Source organism: Anolis sagrei, chromosome 4 (genome assembly GCF_037176765.1).
Source record: "Anolis sagrei isolate rAnoSag1 chromosome 4, rAnoSag1.mat, whole genome shotgun sequence".
Lineage (NCBI taxonomy): Eukaryota > Metazoa > Chordata > Lepidosauria > Squamata > Dactyloidae > Anolis > Anolis sagrei.
Genome location: NC_090024.1, coordinates 166291841 through 166308965, shown reverse-complemented (window position 1 = coordinate 166308965; position 17125 = coordinate 166291841). Strand labels below are relative to the sequence as shown.

Below are 17125 nucleotides of genomic sequence, written 5' to 3'. Positions count from 1 at the left end.
CTTACTGTTGCTATTTGGTCATTATATAGATTCCTTTGCAGGAGCTGGGGGTGGCCACGGCCAACAGGGAGTTCTGCCATGGGCTGGTCCATGAGGTCACAAAGAGTCAGAAGCAACTGAAAAAATAAACACAACAAAAGTGAACTGCAGAGAGCCTTTATTTATTTATTTACTATATTTATATCCTGTCGTTCTCAACCCTGAGGGGGGCTCAAGGCGGTTTACAACATAGGTAATAATTCAATGCCTTAAAAACAATATACCTCCAATATACAATTAAATAAACATTTCAATTAAAAATTTTAACGAGATTACAAGCATTAAAACTTATAAAACATTGAGTGGGTGAAAGATAATGAAACAATGAAGCAGAAATGATCATATAAATATTGACAAAGTACAGATTTGCACAGGGATGGTATCTACACATCTTAGCCAGTTTCATCCTGACTAAACTGTGTAGATGCCACCCTACCATTGTTGCAGGTTGGGGATCGAACATGTAAACACCTCTGAGGCCAATCCCGAGCATTTCTACACTGGAATAATTGGCTGATATAGAAAGGACCTTGGAGTTTCTTCATTCATAGGGTTGCCAGAATTTGAAGTTGACTTATGGGAAGTTAACAACAGTGTCAAACTTTGTTATATAAGTAACAGTTCTGTTGTTAAGGATCTTACTTCCAGTATTTACACTTGCAATGAGGGAAATAACACACAACTAAAGAGTTAACACAGTTTCTTTGCATTGCTTCCAATTATTTTGTTTTGCTTCCCAGGAGAATGTTTTACACTTGAATGTCAAAGATGTATTCTTTCCACAATTTTTGGCCTATCATATTTTCTTTCTTTTATGTTGGGCGTCCCAGGACGGAACCTGTCACTGCTTGTCGCCAAATCATTTAGACTTTTACATGCAGTCCTCTTTTTTTCTGGGGCTTTGTAAATGATTTCTCAAGTGTAGGCTGCCACTTGTGAAAATGCATAGCAGATCAGAAAACGTCCACCTTTTAAATATTAAATATGCTTACAGAATATTAAATACTCAAATGCAGTTTTCAAGTTTGCAGTTTATAGCACAGTTCTTTATAAATACAAAATAAAATAGTTTTAAACAGATATATTTAATTGTCATTCAGTGCTGGGCAGCAGCAACATTCTTCTGTTGTCTCTCTGCTGCCAGGCAAAGGCCTTTTCATTCAGAAAGGCCTTTGGCAACTGACCTTACTTGCAGCAGAATGGCCTGTTAACTCCCTGGGTTCTGTCTTTTTGTTTTATTGATGTGTTTCAAATTTTTTGTTTGAAATTTGTTATCTTCTACTCATTTTACTGTCTATACATTTTTTTCTGCAGCTTGACTTGAGTGGGGGGAATTCACAAATTACCGTATTTACTCGAGTTTAATGCACCATCAAATCTAATGTGCACTTCAAACCTGAAACAAAAAAAGCAGGCAAAAAGTGCACTCTTTGTAATTTGGCCAAGTAAAGTGCATATTACAGTGACTGCATGCCTATAATTCCTCCTTTAAAAACAAAAGTTTTAGAACACCAAAGCTTCCAGCAATGGAAAAGAACATCTTGAGGTGCATCTATGCTGTAGGATGAATCCACTTTAACTGCCTTTGTTCAATGCTGTGGGGTCATGGGGGGTGTAGTTTGGGATCATGGGGGCTGCCAAAGAATGCTGATGCCTCAACAAACTACAAATTCCAGGATCACAAAGCATTGAGCCATGGCAATTAAAATAGAGACTAGCTTTCCCTGCCACGCGTTGCTGTGGCCCAGTCTGTTGATGAGGGGTTTGTTGGTGATGAGGGTTGTGTGTGGGAAGTTTGCCCCCATTCTGTCGTTTGTGGGGTTCAGAATGGTCTATGATTGGAGGTGAGCAGTGAATCCCAGTGACTACAACTCCCAAATGTTAAGGTGTATTTCCCCCAATCTCCACCTGTTTTCATATTTGTGCCAAGTGTGGTGGAGATCCATCATTGCTCGTGTCCACAGTGGTCTTTGGATGTAGGTGTACTACAATTCCGAAATAAAAGGTGAATGCCCAGCAAAACCTTCCAGTATTATCTGTTGGTCATGGGAGTTCAGTGTGGCAAAGGCGGGGTAGAAATCACTTAAAATTAATTAGTAAATATTAATATTGCGGTGTGAAGCAGGCATGGGTATACTCTGGCCCTCCAAGTGGTGTGGACTTCAACTCCCACAATTCCTAACAGTAGCGGCTGAGGAGGAAAAGGAAGGGGCCTGAGGCTGTTAGGAATTGTGGGAGTTGGAGTGCGAAACACTTGGAGGGCCAGAGTTTGCCCATATCTGTACAGGAGGCACCTGAAGCCCAATTTCCTGAGGCCTCTAAAGAGAAGGTCCCCCTCCTTCCTTCTTTCCCTCTCTCCTTCCGGTGAGGTAGCTTATCTGTAGTGAAGTGGAGCGGGCTGGACTTTCTGTCGGCTGTGTCCCTGCCATGGACATTCTCAGGCCTCAGGAGTCACTTCATGCGCTCCACGTCACGTCACCGTTGCGGCAGGCCTGGAAGAGCTCGTGGGTAGGCTCCGAGAGGAGGGAGGAGGAGGAAGAAGAGACGCTGCCGAAGCAGGACGGCAAGGAGGGGAGCAGCGACTCTGCCCCACCCGCACCCCTCCGCCCAGCCATGCCTTCTCTGCCTCTCCTCCTCCCGACGCTCCCACTCACACCCGGCATAGAAAGAAGAAAGAAGCCTCCGCCTCAGCGGCCCCGGTGGGTGGGGAAGCGGAACAGCCAGGGTGTGCGCGCAGAGGGGGGAGGAGGGAGAGAGGACTCGCAGGGAAAAGGGTTGAGGGAGGCAGGCAGGCGGCAATGCGCATGCGGGCGCAGGGGAAGCAGAGTCCTTCCTCCTCGTATGCTCTGCGCATGCCCCATCTATTTCGTGAATTGTGAGTTTGTTGTAATGTTGTTTGGAATTTTGATTTGCGTTGTGCATACCTTGTGGGTTGAGGTATGTGCACGGCAAATTTGGTGAGTTTTCGTCAGGAGGTTTTCACGTTTTGCTGTCCCGTTGAACGCCCTTTCCATTTATATATATATAGATGACGTCCCTCAAATAGAAGCTCCAGGTGCTCCTGAATTTGCAAGACAGGGTGAGCTCCCATCTGTCAGCTTCAGTTCCCCATGCGGGGACACGAGAGAAGCCTCCCACAGGATGGTAAAACATCTGGGTGTCCCCTTAGCAACTTCCTTACAGATGGCCAGTTCTAACACCAGAAGTGACTTGCAATTTCTTAAGTTGCTTCTGACACACACACAAACCTTTTGAGTTTTTCTTTTTCCTGCTGCTTTCTACCTTACAAAGTGTTATTGTTTTTTCTCAGTACATAATGTATTTCTATGCAGTTTATCTCACCCTTCAGTGAATTGAACCCAATTGCTTGTCCATCCGAACCTCCCACCAGATACATTCCCTACTCATCTATCTTACCCAGGGTTTTAAAAATCTTATCCGTTGTACTTGGCGCTGTCCACATGGTTCAATGTCTTTGTTATTTATGTTATATTCTGTGTTTATTTTGTATTATTTTCTTTGATTTATTTTATTGTATTTTATTCCATGTATTATTTTATAATTCTATGTTGTATTCCTTTGCTTTGTTGTAATTGTTGGGCTTGGTTTCATGTTAGGCATCCACAACATTCACAGAATTCTTCTCCAGCACCACATCTCATACGAGCAGGTGATCTTCCTATTCATTTTCCCCCATTGTACCACTTTAAGAGCCATATATAGAAATGGGAAATATGATGGCGTGGACCATCCTAACTTTAGTTCTTAGTAATATGTAGTTACACTTCAAGGTTTTGTCCAGTTCCTTCATAGGTAGCCTTTCAAATCCTAACTTCAATCATATTTTGTTCTAGCTTCTTAATAGGGTTATTTGCCTCATAATAATGTGCCATCAATTTAAACTAAGCAACACGATGCACTTACCAACTAGATTCATATGGGATTTATGATACTATGTTCAGGTGATAGTTATTTATGGCTAACATTCACAATGACTATATATTACCTCCAGAACTAAAGTAATTCTCCAGTTCTCTCGATTGTTGGAAAATAGACTGTTGTCATGCTTGCGGATTTTCATAGTCAGCCATTGTGAGAAAAGAATGGCACAAGCCAGGCCCGTAGCCAGGATTTCGATTCGGGGGGGGGGGGGGGGGAGTTTTTTTCAGGAGGGGCTTCGGGGGGGGGGGGGGTCTGAGTGAAAGAGAGTCTACCCTAGCAAACCTTTTGTATCGTTATCCCAATACCCCCATGCATATGGGATATATTGAGTATGGTGATCAGATCATGATATGAATAAACACAACAGTTTAAATAATGCACCAGTAAGGCCTTTTTGCGAACCACCATGAGAATTTCGGGGGGAGGGGGCTGAAGCCCCTCAAGACCCCCCCCCCCCCCCGGGCTACGTGCCTGGCACAAGCACGCTTTGCCAACAAAGGCTCAAGGCCTATTAAAACTATAACCCCCATGATTCCATATCATTGAGCCACAGCAGTTAAACCTAGTTGCAAACTGTATTAATTCTCCAGTGTAGATGCACCCACTGTGAGCTTTGGTAAACCTGATGGTCATGTTTGAATATTTGAAAGGATGTCACATTGAAGAGGGGACAAGTTTGTTTTCTGATGCTCTCTAGCAGGGATCCCCAAATGAAGGCCTGCAGACTGGATGCCATTCTCCAAGATAATTTGCCCAGCCCTCGCCCTATATAGGAGATCCAGGGAAGTCATGCTGCCTCTATTCTGCCTTGGTCAGACCACACCTGGAATACTGTGTTCAATTCTGGGCACTGCAATTGAAGGGAGATGTTGACATGCAGGAATGTGTCCAGAGAGAGTGATTAAAATGATCAGGGATCTGGAGAACAAGCCCTATGAGAAGCAGCTTAAAGAGCTGGACATGTTTAGCCTTCAGAAGAGAAGGTAATGTATAAATAGGTGAGGGGAAGTCATAGGAAGGAGAGAGCAGGCTTGTTTTCTGCTGCCCTGGAGACTAGGACATGGAACATGGCTTCAAACTACTGGAAAGGAGATTCCACCTGAACATTAGGAAGAACTTCCTAACTGTGAGAGCTGTTCAGCAGTGGAACTCTCTGCCCCGGAGTGTGGTGGAGGCTCCTTCTTCAGAGGCTTTTAAACAGAGTCTGGATGACCATCTGTCAAGGGTGCTTTGAATGCAATTTTCCTGCTTCTTGGCAGGGGGTTGGACTGGATGGCGCATGAGGCTCCTTCCAACTCTATGATTTTATGATTCTATACTTGGGACTTAGGCTTGTCCTAAGTGTGAAACAACTTGAAGGCACACAACAACCACAGTCCTAATTAACTTGACTATCTCATCTGCCCAAAGTATACTGGAATATACTGGAAGTTTATGTTGGTCAAAACTGTTCTTCATTTTAAACATTGTATTGTTCTTTCATGTTTTCTCGCAGGACAAATAAGAAGTGTGCAAAGGAATGCATTTGTGTTTTTTTCAAACTGTAGTGCAGACCCCCAACAGTCTGAGGACTCTTCCAGACAGGGTAAATTCCCAAAGGAACTGGGATTCTAAATGGCTATGAAAACAGATAAGTCTTGCTTCTCCAACGTTCTGTATTATCCAACGCAGTCTGCCACCTGCCCAAATCCACAGCTGTTTCAATTAATTGCAATGTTTTGGTGCTAAATTAATAAATACAGTAATTACTACATAACATTACTGTGCATTGAACTACTTTTTCTGTCAATTTGTTGTAAAACATGATGTTTTGGTGCTTAATTTGTAAAATAATAATGTTATTTGATGTTTAATAGTTTTTTTGCTTAATCCCTCCTTGTTATCCAACATTTTTGCTTATCCAACATTCTGCCTGACCGTTTGTGTTGGATAAGCAAGACTCTACTGCACTGGGATCCCAGAAGTGTCTGTTTCCCCAGAGATCCCATACCTCCAAAGATCCAGGTGATCAGAGAAGGTCTGGATATTTAGAGAAATTTCTTTATCATGCTTTGGGGCTGTTTCTCTGCAAAGGGACCAAGGCGACTGATCCATATACATGAAAGAATGAATGAGGCCATGTATTGTGAGATTTTGAGTGCAAACCTCCTGCCATCAGCAAGGGCACTGAAGATGAAACTTGACTGGGTCTTTCAGTATGACAATGATCCCAAGAACACCACCAGGGCAACGAAGGAGGGGTTTCCTAAGAAACATTTCAAGGTCCTGGAGGGGCTTAGCCAGATCTCAGCCCTATAGAAAACCTTTGGAGGGAGTTGAAAGTGTGTGTTGCCCAGTGACAGTCCAAAACATCACTGCTCTTGAGATCAGCGTGGAAGAATGGGCCAACATACCAGCAACAGTGTGTGCCAACCTTGTGAGGACTAACGGAAAACATTTGACCCCTGTGATTGCCAATAAAGGATATATATCAAAGTATTGAGATGAACTTTTGTTATGGACCAAATACTTATTTTCCACCATAATTTGCAAAGAAATTTGTTAATGTGATTTTCTGGATGTGTTTTCTCATGTTGTCTCTCATAGTTGGGGTCCACCTATGATGTCAATTACAGGCCTCTCTCATCTTTTGACATGGGAGAACATGTACAATTGGTATCTGACTAAATACCCCCCCCCCCCCCACTGTATCTGTGGATTGGCTGCTTTAGATTATGCTAGATCAGGCCAGGGCAAACTTGGGTTCTCCAGGTGTTTTGGACTTTACAAAAGAAAAGGGCTTGAGACTGTTAGGAATGGTGGGAGTTGCAGTCCAAAATACCTGGCGAGCCCAAGTTTGCCCATGCCAGATCTAGTATAATTAAGCACCCCCAGGTCCAAATGTTTTGGTGGGATCATTTTGCCTACCCTTTGAATCTGTTGCTATAGAGCAGGGGTCCTCACACTTTTTAAAGATGAGGCCCAGTTCACAGTCCCCCAGTTCATGGCCCCATCCACACAGCCCTGACTAAATACTCCCCCCCCCACTGTATATGAACCCCATTTTCCTAGTTTCCAACAGACCTCACAACCTCTGAGGATGCCTGCCACAGATGCAGGCAAAACGTCAGGAGAGAATGCTTCGAGAACATGGCCATATAGCCCTAGAAACGTACAACAAGCCAAAAGCAACCAAGTTTGGGCTCTCCAACTCTGAGAGAGGCTCCCAACAGGTGAAGGAGGAAGAAGAGGAAGGCTCTGCTGCCTCTTGGGACTCGCTTTCTCCTGCTGGAAAGTTTCCTGTCTGAGCGGGAGGGGAAAGGAGAAGCGGCGGGGGAAGGAAGGAGGGGCGGAGGGAGGGGAAGGAGGAAGGAGGCGGGCTTCTCCGCCACATTGTTGCAGCTCAGCCTCACCAGGCGCCTCCCTCCTTCCCTCCCTCCCTCCCTGGCGACTCCGATCCGGCCCTTTGCGCTCCTGACCGCAGTTTGCTTCTCGCCGCCGCTGTTTGCAAGCCGAGCAGAAACCCAGTTGGAGCCGAGTCCAGTTTGCGCTCCTCACCTGGCGGCGCTTTCCTGAACCGAAATGGGGGTCTGGCTCCGGATCGGCGGGGCTTAGCCTTCCCTCGTCGCCCTCCTTCCCTCCCCGCTCCTTCCCTCTCTCTCAAGCCCAGCACCGAAGTTGGGAAAGTTGGGAAACTCTGGGCGCTCGGCGGTGGCTCTCTCTCTCTCCGCTCGCCTTCAGCATCATGGCGAGCAGGACAGCGGAGAAGGAGAAGAGGGAGGCCCCGGGCTGGTTGGGGAGCCCTTCCCGCCGCCTCCCCTGTATTGCTTCCCCTTGGACGAGGCTGCTGTGCTTGGCGCTGCTTTGGAGGCTCTGCGCCGCCGAGTTTTCCATCTTGGACGAGGCGCAAGTGCTGGCCACGCAGATGAGGAAGCTGGCCGCCGAAGAGCTCGGAGTGGTCACCATGCAGGTAAGCCTCCTCTCTTCCCTTGGACTTTCCTTTCTTCCCTTCTCCTCCTTCCTTTCTTCTTCTTCCGCTCCCACTTTTCCTCTCCAGGCCGTCCTCCCCTTCCTCCCCTAAGCGAGAAATGGCTCTCCAGGCGGCGAGGAGCCTCCTTCCTCGACGCGGCGCGTCTCTCTTTCTTCCCCGCTCCCCAAGGAGAGAGGTTTCCAGGCAGCAGGAGGGTCGCCTTCACGCCTTGCCTGCCTCCCTCCCTCCCTCTCTCCCCACTTCCCTGACTCCTGAATCCCTTCTCCGCCTCTCCGCCTGGATGAATGCTCCTGAAACCTGATCCCCTCCTTTCAGGCGCTTGCCTCCTGGGCAGAGATACTTTCAGGCTGGGGGAGAAGGGAGGGCAGGCTTGGAAGAAAAATAAAGGGGGTTTGGGGCCATCCTTGCCTCCCCCCTCAAGACCTGCCTCGGCTGGAGAGGGCCATTCTGGAAGCCCCGCTCACTCACCAGGCCAAAGCTCTGCACAAAGACGGAGAACAATTCAAAGCTGCGGGGGGGGGGGGGGGACCTCTGAAGTTTCGATGGCGGATGGGAGGCAAAGTCAAGACAACTTTGCAAACAAGTGGAGGGAGATTTTATTGTCCAGGAACCTTGTTCTTCCCTTGGAGAAGAGGTTTGAACGCCAAAGGCTTGCATTAAAATAGATGAGACATTCTTTTATTTGGAACCCAACTTGGAAAGGGAGCACAGCATTGCCTCTTGCGAAGAAGAATAACCAATATGTTGTGGAAATCTTTCATGGCATGAATCACTAGGTTGCTGCGAATTTTACAGAGTGTATAATAATAATAATAATAATAATAATAATAATAATAATACAATAACAATAATAATAACAACAACAACTGGAAAAGCTGACACAATATGAGGATTTAAAGATCGAACTGCAAAGACTCTGGCACAAGCCAGTCAAGGTGGTCCCAGTGGTGATCGGCACACTGGGTGCAGTGCCTAAAGACCTTGGCCTGCATCTAAACACAAAATTACCATCTGCCAGCTGCAGAAAGCCACCTTACTGTGTGATGTATTCACTGATACATCACACAGTTCTAGACACTTGGGAAGTGCCCAACATGTGATCCTGTACAACAGCCAGCAGAGTGACCTTGTCTGCTGTGGACTCATCTTGTTGTGTTTCAAATAATAATAATAATAATAATAATAATAATAAACAACTTTATTTATACCCCACCACCATCTCCCCAAAGGGGACTTGGGGTGGCTAACTGTATGGTCATGGTCCAAAAGCATTCTCTCCTGATGTTTCGCCTACACTTATGGCAGGCATCCTCAGAGGTAACGAGGTCTGTTGGAAACTAGGCAAGTTGGATTTCTATATCTGTGGAATGTCCAGGGTGGCATTCTCTCCTGAAATTTCACCCACATCTATGACCGGCATCCTCAGGGGTTGTGAGGTCTGTTAGAAACTAGGCAAGTGAGGTTTATATATCTGGAATGTCCACAGTGGGAGAAAGAACTCTAGTCTGTTTTGAGGCAAGTGTGTGAATGCTGCAATTGGCCAGCTTGATTAGCATCGAATAGCCTCGCTATTCTGGCTACAAGTATTAAAAAAAACTCTAGAATTAGGACAGTAAATAAAAGAGCAACACTAAAAAAACAGTGGAATTCAATCAGGGCCAGACAGCAACCAGCAAGGTTTTGAAGCTGCAAGACCATTCAGTGCTAATCAAGGTGGCCAGTTGCAGCATTCACACTTGCCTCAAGCAGACAAGAGTTCTTTCTCCCACCCTGGACATTCCACAGATATATAAACCCCACTTGCCTGGTTTCCAACAGACCTCACAACCTCTGAGGATGCCTGTCATAGATGTGGGTGAAACGTCAGGAGAAAATGCTTCTGGAACATGGCCATATAGCTTGGAAAACTCACAGCAGCCCAGTGATTCTGGCCATGAAAGCCTTCAACAACACAATCACCAAGATGTTTTCATATCTATTTATATCAATTATCACCAAATATTACTTTAACTAAATGCTTTCATGCTGAATGACTAGCATGGCTTGGTTCAGATTGGGAATGCTCATCTGATATTGTAACATTTGCATTTTTCATAAACCAAAAGGCACAGGATGGGATTTTTTTTTATTTGCAGTATTTGCATATTGCCCTTCTCAACCCTGAAGGGAATTCAGGGCGGTTCACAGTGTTGGAAACACTTAAATGCCATTGATAAAAACAGTATAAAACATCAAAATTGACCCTCCCCTGATGCAGATGTAGTAGGCAAATAATTGGATTCATCAATGGAAACATGCAGAGGATAGCGACAATACACTTTGGCAGATTTAAGAAAAGCATTTTGTAAGTTGATTGCTTCATTCCACAAACTGGGTTCTCTGGCAAATGGAGAATTTTTTCTAGTTCAGAGGAAAATGAGATGATTTTGTAATAATAGTCTATTGCTGTCTTTTGTGGTTGCATATTAATGACAGTTGGACTATTGTGTTTTCTGTAAAGGAGGCTAATAGCTGTGTTACAGCAGCCAAGGGCAGCCTCTCTTAACAAAACAACAAAAAAAGTGAAATTGGATCCCAAACACACTGGGAATGCAAGGTAGGGTCAGTGGCAAAGGCTGGCTTGAAAGCCTCCTAGATTGAAAAGGAGACACATCTATGGAAGCAGCAGGGGTCTGAGCCCAAATGGCCCTTTATCTTCTTCAAACCGCTCCCTTCCACTGTCTTTTGAAATATTATTGTTTGGACTCCCTCCTAGGGCTTTGTCAGGGTGTCTCTTCCTCTCCTTGATAGCAAGAAGCCCTGCATTAAAATGACTTTGCTTAACTAGGCAGATCGTAGTAAATTATTGATGTTCTGAACATGGAGCATTTAGAAGTCACTTGGTTTATCCCACAAGACTTAATGGCATATTCTCTCTAAACCTCCATCCAAGGCCCCTTCCACACAGTCATATAAACCAGAATATTCAGGCAGGAAATCTCACAGTATCTGCTTTGAATTGGGATATATGGCTGTGTGGACTCAATTCAAAGCAGATATTGTGGGATTTCCTGCCTTAATATTCTGGGTTATATGACTGTGTGGAAGGGCCCCAAGGAATTTCTGTGGTTGTGGAAATTCAATTTGGGGAATTCTTTCTGTTCTTTTATGTACCGTACAATTAAAATGGATCCCTCATTTTCCTTATTAGTATTTCTCTCCTTATTATGCATGCATGAAGTAATTATTTTAGAAATCAGAGCACAGTGCATGCATACCAGCTGAATGTTTTTATTTTTCGTGTTAAGCACAGTTGTTTGACAGCATATTTCCCAGGAAGAATTGTAACTTTTCAAGATTGATGAGCTTGAGGAAGAATGTCTGATGCAGATTAGACAGACAGAATCTTATTATTAGTTGGCAAGGGCGAAACCAGATGTCATAAGTACAATCAAGTTGGTTATTTTAATTTTAAAGTGCTGCTTTAAAAGATGTTGTTTGCCTTACATTTCTTTCAGCTTGAAATGAGTGACAGTAAATGTGCTCTGATTTTGTACATACATTTTATTGTTTAGGTTCTACAATTTGGAATATGACTATTTATATCTCCTTACCTCTTTGAAACAATTTGTTAATTTAGATATGGGTTGTTCTCATGTAGTAGTCAAATATGTCATTGTTGAAGATCTGTAGGTGTGAATATAATGTAACATACGATTGCTCTATACTCCTCAGTCTAGAAAGGTATGGTTGTTTATCTCATACAACTGGGATATATTAAAAAGGAAAAAGAAGGTTTAGAGCAGAAGAGCTTTATGTAGTCTCTTTATGAGTCTTTTTCTTTGAGTGGGGCAGAATGGAAGAAGGCCTGGCGTTTGAGACAGACGTAAAGGAAATAATAAGGACAAAGTCTAGAAGAGTGAGTAGTGGCATAGGAAATGTAGAAAGGAACGAGGACCAGATTGCAAGGAGCTTAAATGTGAAATCCATCTGGTTATTTCAAATGCATGGAACAATGGTCAGAAGGGCAGGAGGAGAAGGAAATGCAGCTTATGACCACTCAGTAAGAGTTGGATTGATTGCAGAAGTCAAGGTAGATGTTAACTGAAATTGGAGCAGTTCACATCATGGTGTTAGAGAAAGGTGACTGAATTAAAAGGATGTGAAGCAACCAAGATAGTAGGAAAATGGAAGAGTGAGTTGACACTCCCAGGTTCATAGAACAAATGATGAAAGCATGGAAGTGGTTGTCTGCAATGTGGTTGATTAGAAAGGCATAGGATGGCTTTATTTCCTTTCTTGAGGACTCACCAATATTGTGGACTTTGTGCACTGAGATTAGAATTTAGAAGATTTTGAAAAATGCATTGAGAAGTTGACAACTCATGGGATAATTTACAGGAATTATTTAAGATGGTCTCCCCTTGCCCCACCAAGGAAGGGTCCAAAACCTCCCTCCAAAAGGAAAGAAAGGATGAAGCAGGGGAGGAAACATCTGGAAAGGTGAGAAGGAAAACCAGCAACATGTTGGTGAATTTTTGTTAGGAATAGCAATATTTTCAGAATACTCTTACTGCTGTTCCTGGAGAATAGCTTTCATCTTATGGGTTTGTTTCTTTCTGCTTAATGTTCTGATATCCAAGATATGAAGTGTTGTATTCATAGTTCTTAAATGACAAATCTTCCAATGGGGAGGATACCTGCCTTACGTGGTAAAGAAATACAACTCTGTTAACATAGGGAATGAGGATACTAAATGCTGAGATGCAAATGTATGCTCTTTTTGTCTTCTTTGGCACACAATATTAAAAACGATTAACTACAATGTGGGTTTGTAAACAGTAGTATATTGTTTTGCAGTTTGTATACTGATTATATGGCTACTTTTACAATATTTTTGTTGCAATGTTTTTGATCAAAATGAAAGAAAACAATAAACACATATTAAATGATGCTTCCTTTTGCATCGCATGAATGTTACATACAATATATGAAAAAGGCTGAATTTCATAATCTGGACTATTTACAAAGTCCAGAATAAGATTCTGGTTGATTTTGCAGCCATAGAATTGGAAGAATTTTATTTGAAAAATCAGTTATTCTTTAATGCATTTTCTTATGACAGTGCGGTGGGTTTATAAATATAGGTCCCTGTACTATAATACTAATTAGATATATGACTCATATGTAGGATTATTTTAAAATATAGTAGTGTTTGATACTTCTTTTGTCAAGCCATATTATGTTTCTAAACTCTTTGATAATTGTGTCTAAGAAATTGAAATTTATTTGCAGACCTGGGTGTAGCAATCTAGTTTAATTGAAGTGAATGTTTATCATTATTAGGAATTTGTTTCTTGACAGAATAATGGAGGAAGCTTACCAGAGTTTACAGCTCTTACACATACTTTCCAGGGATTGAGTCACCTTGAATTAATTGAGGTTGACTTTGTAGGAATCGTGTCGTCAATTGCTGTTGGTTAATTGTTTGGAGAACAGAATAGGCTGGTTCCCACATTCATATACTTTTGATGATCATTTACCAGTATTTATTTTGTGCTCAAGACCCCCAAGTAGGTGTGTTTTATGAGAAAAATCTGCAAAATTGTATGTTGGAGTTGGTATCACAGGATTACATAGCCCATTCATATGTGCGAGTTATGTATATCACAGTAAATTTTATAAGAGTGATGTGTGTGGAATGACTCCTGAAAAATAATAATGGAAAACTAGCTGCAGGAGGTTGCTCACTTGATTTGAAGAATGATAGGAAGGGCTATCTTTTCTAGGCCTGTCTGTCTGTTATTGAATATGTGACCTGCTTTTCAACTAGTTGGAAAGTAACAGAAAAATAAATGTTTCCCTTACTTTTGAATAAAAAAAAAGCTTCAAGAGGCCCCTCACTCTTCCTCCTCTGATGATATTAATAATCTCTGACAATTTGTTTATTTACTTACTATATTTATATACCGCCTTTCTCACCCCCGGGGAGAGGGACTCAAGGCGGTTTACAACATACTAATGGCAAAAATTCAATGCCAACATACATGTAAAAAGAAAATCATAATAACTAAACACTAACATATAACTATAAATTGAAACCATTAAAACCATTAAACATGAGACATAAACAACATTTAAACAAAGCATTGAAACATCTTCATATAAATACTAAAATCACATGATCCAAAAAACATACACTCTAGCCATTCCGGTTGTCATTGCACATATTTCCTAACTATTTTTTGCACTTCATTGTTTTACTGGCCAAAGACTTGCTCCCACAACCACATCTTTGTTTTCTTTCTAAAGGCCAGGTGGGAAGACACTGATCTAATCTCACTGGGGAGAGAGTTCCAGAGCGGAGGAGCCACCACTGAGAAGGCCCTGTCTCTCGTCCCTACCAACCGCACTTGTGACGGATGCAGGACCGAGAGCAGGGCCTCTGCAGAAGATCTTAACCTCCGTGATGGTTCATAGGGAAGATACATTGGTTTTCATTATATGATTTAAAAGTTATGCATTTTCCATGTGACATCTAGTTTTTCTCTCAGATAATTCAGTTCACAGGTGTGTTTGGAACTAATATAGGAACTATTCATAACATTATGGTGACCTATTTGCTGAGCAGATGCAGATTATTATTACAGATATGATATAGAATCCTTGCCAAGCAGATGTGTTAGTGCAATAATTAACAGTATGCAACATGGAATAACATGTTTATTTCATTGCTATTACTCAGGAGAATGTGGCTTAAAAATAGTATAACTTTTGTGAAAAGTCATCTTTTATTCTGTTCCTTGTGAAATTATTAGGCTGTTCCATAAGTTTTCATGAATTTCTGAACATACCAGTGTTTCTGAATTGTACCAATTTTTAAACAGCATGCAAGTTTTCATGCCGTACGATATCAGGTTGAAACTTGCAAAAATATTTTACAATCTCAGAAATTGGTATTTGTTGATATTTCCAGATATTCATATCTGTGGTATTATAAAAATAATGAAATCCAAAGTAGAGAAGTAGAGTGGAATGGATAAAATATCATTCAAATCCAAACTTTTATCTGTCAGGTGTGCCTTGCCTAGATATGCAAACGTGAAGAGATGATGCAGTGGCCACGTGCCAGTGATTTACATGCAAAATGCAGTGGCCAAAAACTACTGTCTGTTTTTGTGTTGTCTACTGTGTGGAGACGTGTTTTTCCCCATAAGTTTAACATGTGTAAAATAAAAAACATAAATGAGTATGGATCTTACTTCATAATATAATTTCTGTGTAAATAACCTTGATTAGTACAGCTATGCTGCTCTGGTGGTACTATAGTGCTCTGGTGAAAAAGACTTGTGGTAATAAATGTGGGTTCTGCAAAGAATGACAGACTGAACAGAAGCATGTCTGGTTTTTCCCCCAAGAAGAGAGATTAATATCTATAACAGGCTCTTTAGTCATGTCCTGATTTGGAGTTATCAGAAGAAACTGGCAAGAGTATTGCATTTCTGATTTTCATTAGTGCAAAGATGTGTGACCAGATAATTTCATTAGAGAAAGTGATAGACGTTGTGTACAGTATTTGTCTTGGTGGTGTTTCAGATCTGTTGCTTCTGTTTAGCTTCAGATCTTGTGATATGGCACCAGTGTAAATTTAGCAAACCCAAGAGATAAGGTAAGAATGTGGGTCCTTTTATGGATTGGAATCTGAATAAAAGAGCAGAGAGTAGGGTTAAATGGACAACTCTCACAGTAAAGAGCTGCTAAGACTGTCATGCAAATATCTTTCTTGGTACCTGTACTTTTCAACTTGTTCACTTATGATCTGATGGGGAAAGGAGGTGGATGTATTTTCATATAGCTACAAATATAGAAAATCGGAGCACCCAGTGGCATAGTGGGTTAAACTGCTGAGCTGCTGAGCTTGTTAATCGAAAGGTCGCAGGTTCGAATCCGAGGAGAAGCTTGAGCTTCCGCTGTCAGCCCCAGCTTCTGCCAACCTAGCAGTTTGAAAACATGCAAATGTGAGTAGATCAATAGGTACCACTCCAGTGGGAAGGTAACGGTGCTCCATGCAGTCATGCTGATCATATGACCTTGGAAGTGTCTACGGACAACGCCCAGAGTCAGACATGACTGGACTTAATGTCAGGGGACAACCTTTACCTTTACCTACAAATATTACTTGAGGTGGAAAAACTAAAAAAAAAAAAGATTGTGAAGAGTTCCCAAAGGACCTAAAGTCCCAAAGGACCTAAAGTCCTTTGGGACAAAAAAAGTGTAAAGAAATGTAAAATGGTAGATTTCAGGGAGAAAACAACTTTACATATATGCTGATGGATTCCGGGTTAGAATTATCTGAGCAGGAAGGTAGAAATCATTGTTATGAAAGGGATATAAATCAATATTTGTTTAATTTATCTGTGTAGGATCAGAAATTGTGAGCTTTCCCCCTGTTTTATTAAAGTAGAAGTTGTCATTAGAATATGCAAAAAAGGGTTCCTGTACCTTGAATATTTTATGAGGCAGAACTATGCCATTTATCTTCCAACCTCCACAAACCTAGGTATTACCTGACACAACTTCCTAGGTGACTATTTACTAGTTTAGTATAAAGTAGATAGTGATGGTGGAAACTGAAGTCTGTGGTTCCAGGAACAGAACTGGATGCTTCACCACTCCTCCTCCACTTCCATAAGCAAGTACATAACCATTGTTCTTCAGTGGTTCCCAACCTTTGGGCCTCCAGGTGTTTTGGACTTCAACTCACAGAAATCCCAGCCATCTTACTAGCTGTTCGGAATTGTGGGAGCTAAAGTCCAAAATATGTGGAGGCCTATGTTGGATTTTAGAGGGCCAAGGGAGGAGATAAAATATAGTTCTGCCTGACAGAATTTTATAATATCTCTTCATCATCCAGAAGTCACAGTAGTCTGCTCCATATTCATCTTGACTCTCCTATCTCTGGGACATGGAGATTTTTCTTTCAGTGTTAAGAGAGTTTTCATTTTGGGGTAATTGATTTTGTTTTAATATAGATAACTAAACTACCATGTTGCATGACCCTTTAAACATTGGAAGCATTAGACATTTGCAGCTTCTTCATCAATCAGACCTCCCACATTTTCTCTGTGTAGGTGCTCACACATATGTGAATGTGTGTCCTGAGCTTCACAAAAGGGAAAGATACTTGTTTAGTGC

At 42.1% G+C, this 17125-nt stretch overlaps 1 protein-coding gene across 2 annotated transcripts in view; it reads left to right on the top strand.

Moving 5' to 3' along the window:
- The first annotated feature begins 7364 nt into the window (after window positions 1-7364).
- The window catches only part of CACHD1 (cache domain containing 1), a 146998-nt gene continuing 137237 nt past the window's right edge, over window positions 7365-17125 (top strand). The window contains exon 1 of one of the 2 annotated variants that reach the window (XM_060773667.2): window positions 7365-7930. In XM_060773667.2, coding sequence (XP_060629650.2) covers window positions 7706-7930 — 225 coding nt within the window. In that variant the 5' untranslated portion in view covers window positions 7365-7705. The remainder of the gene's footprint in view (window positions 7931-17125) is intronic. The other variant, XM_060773668.2, reaches the window with a different exon arrangement.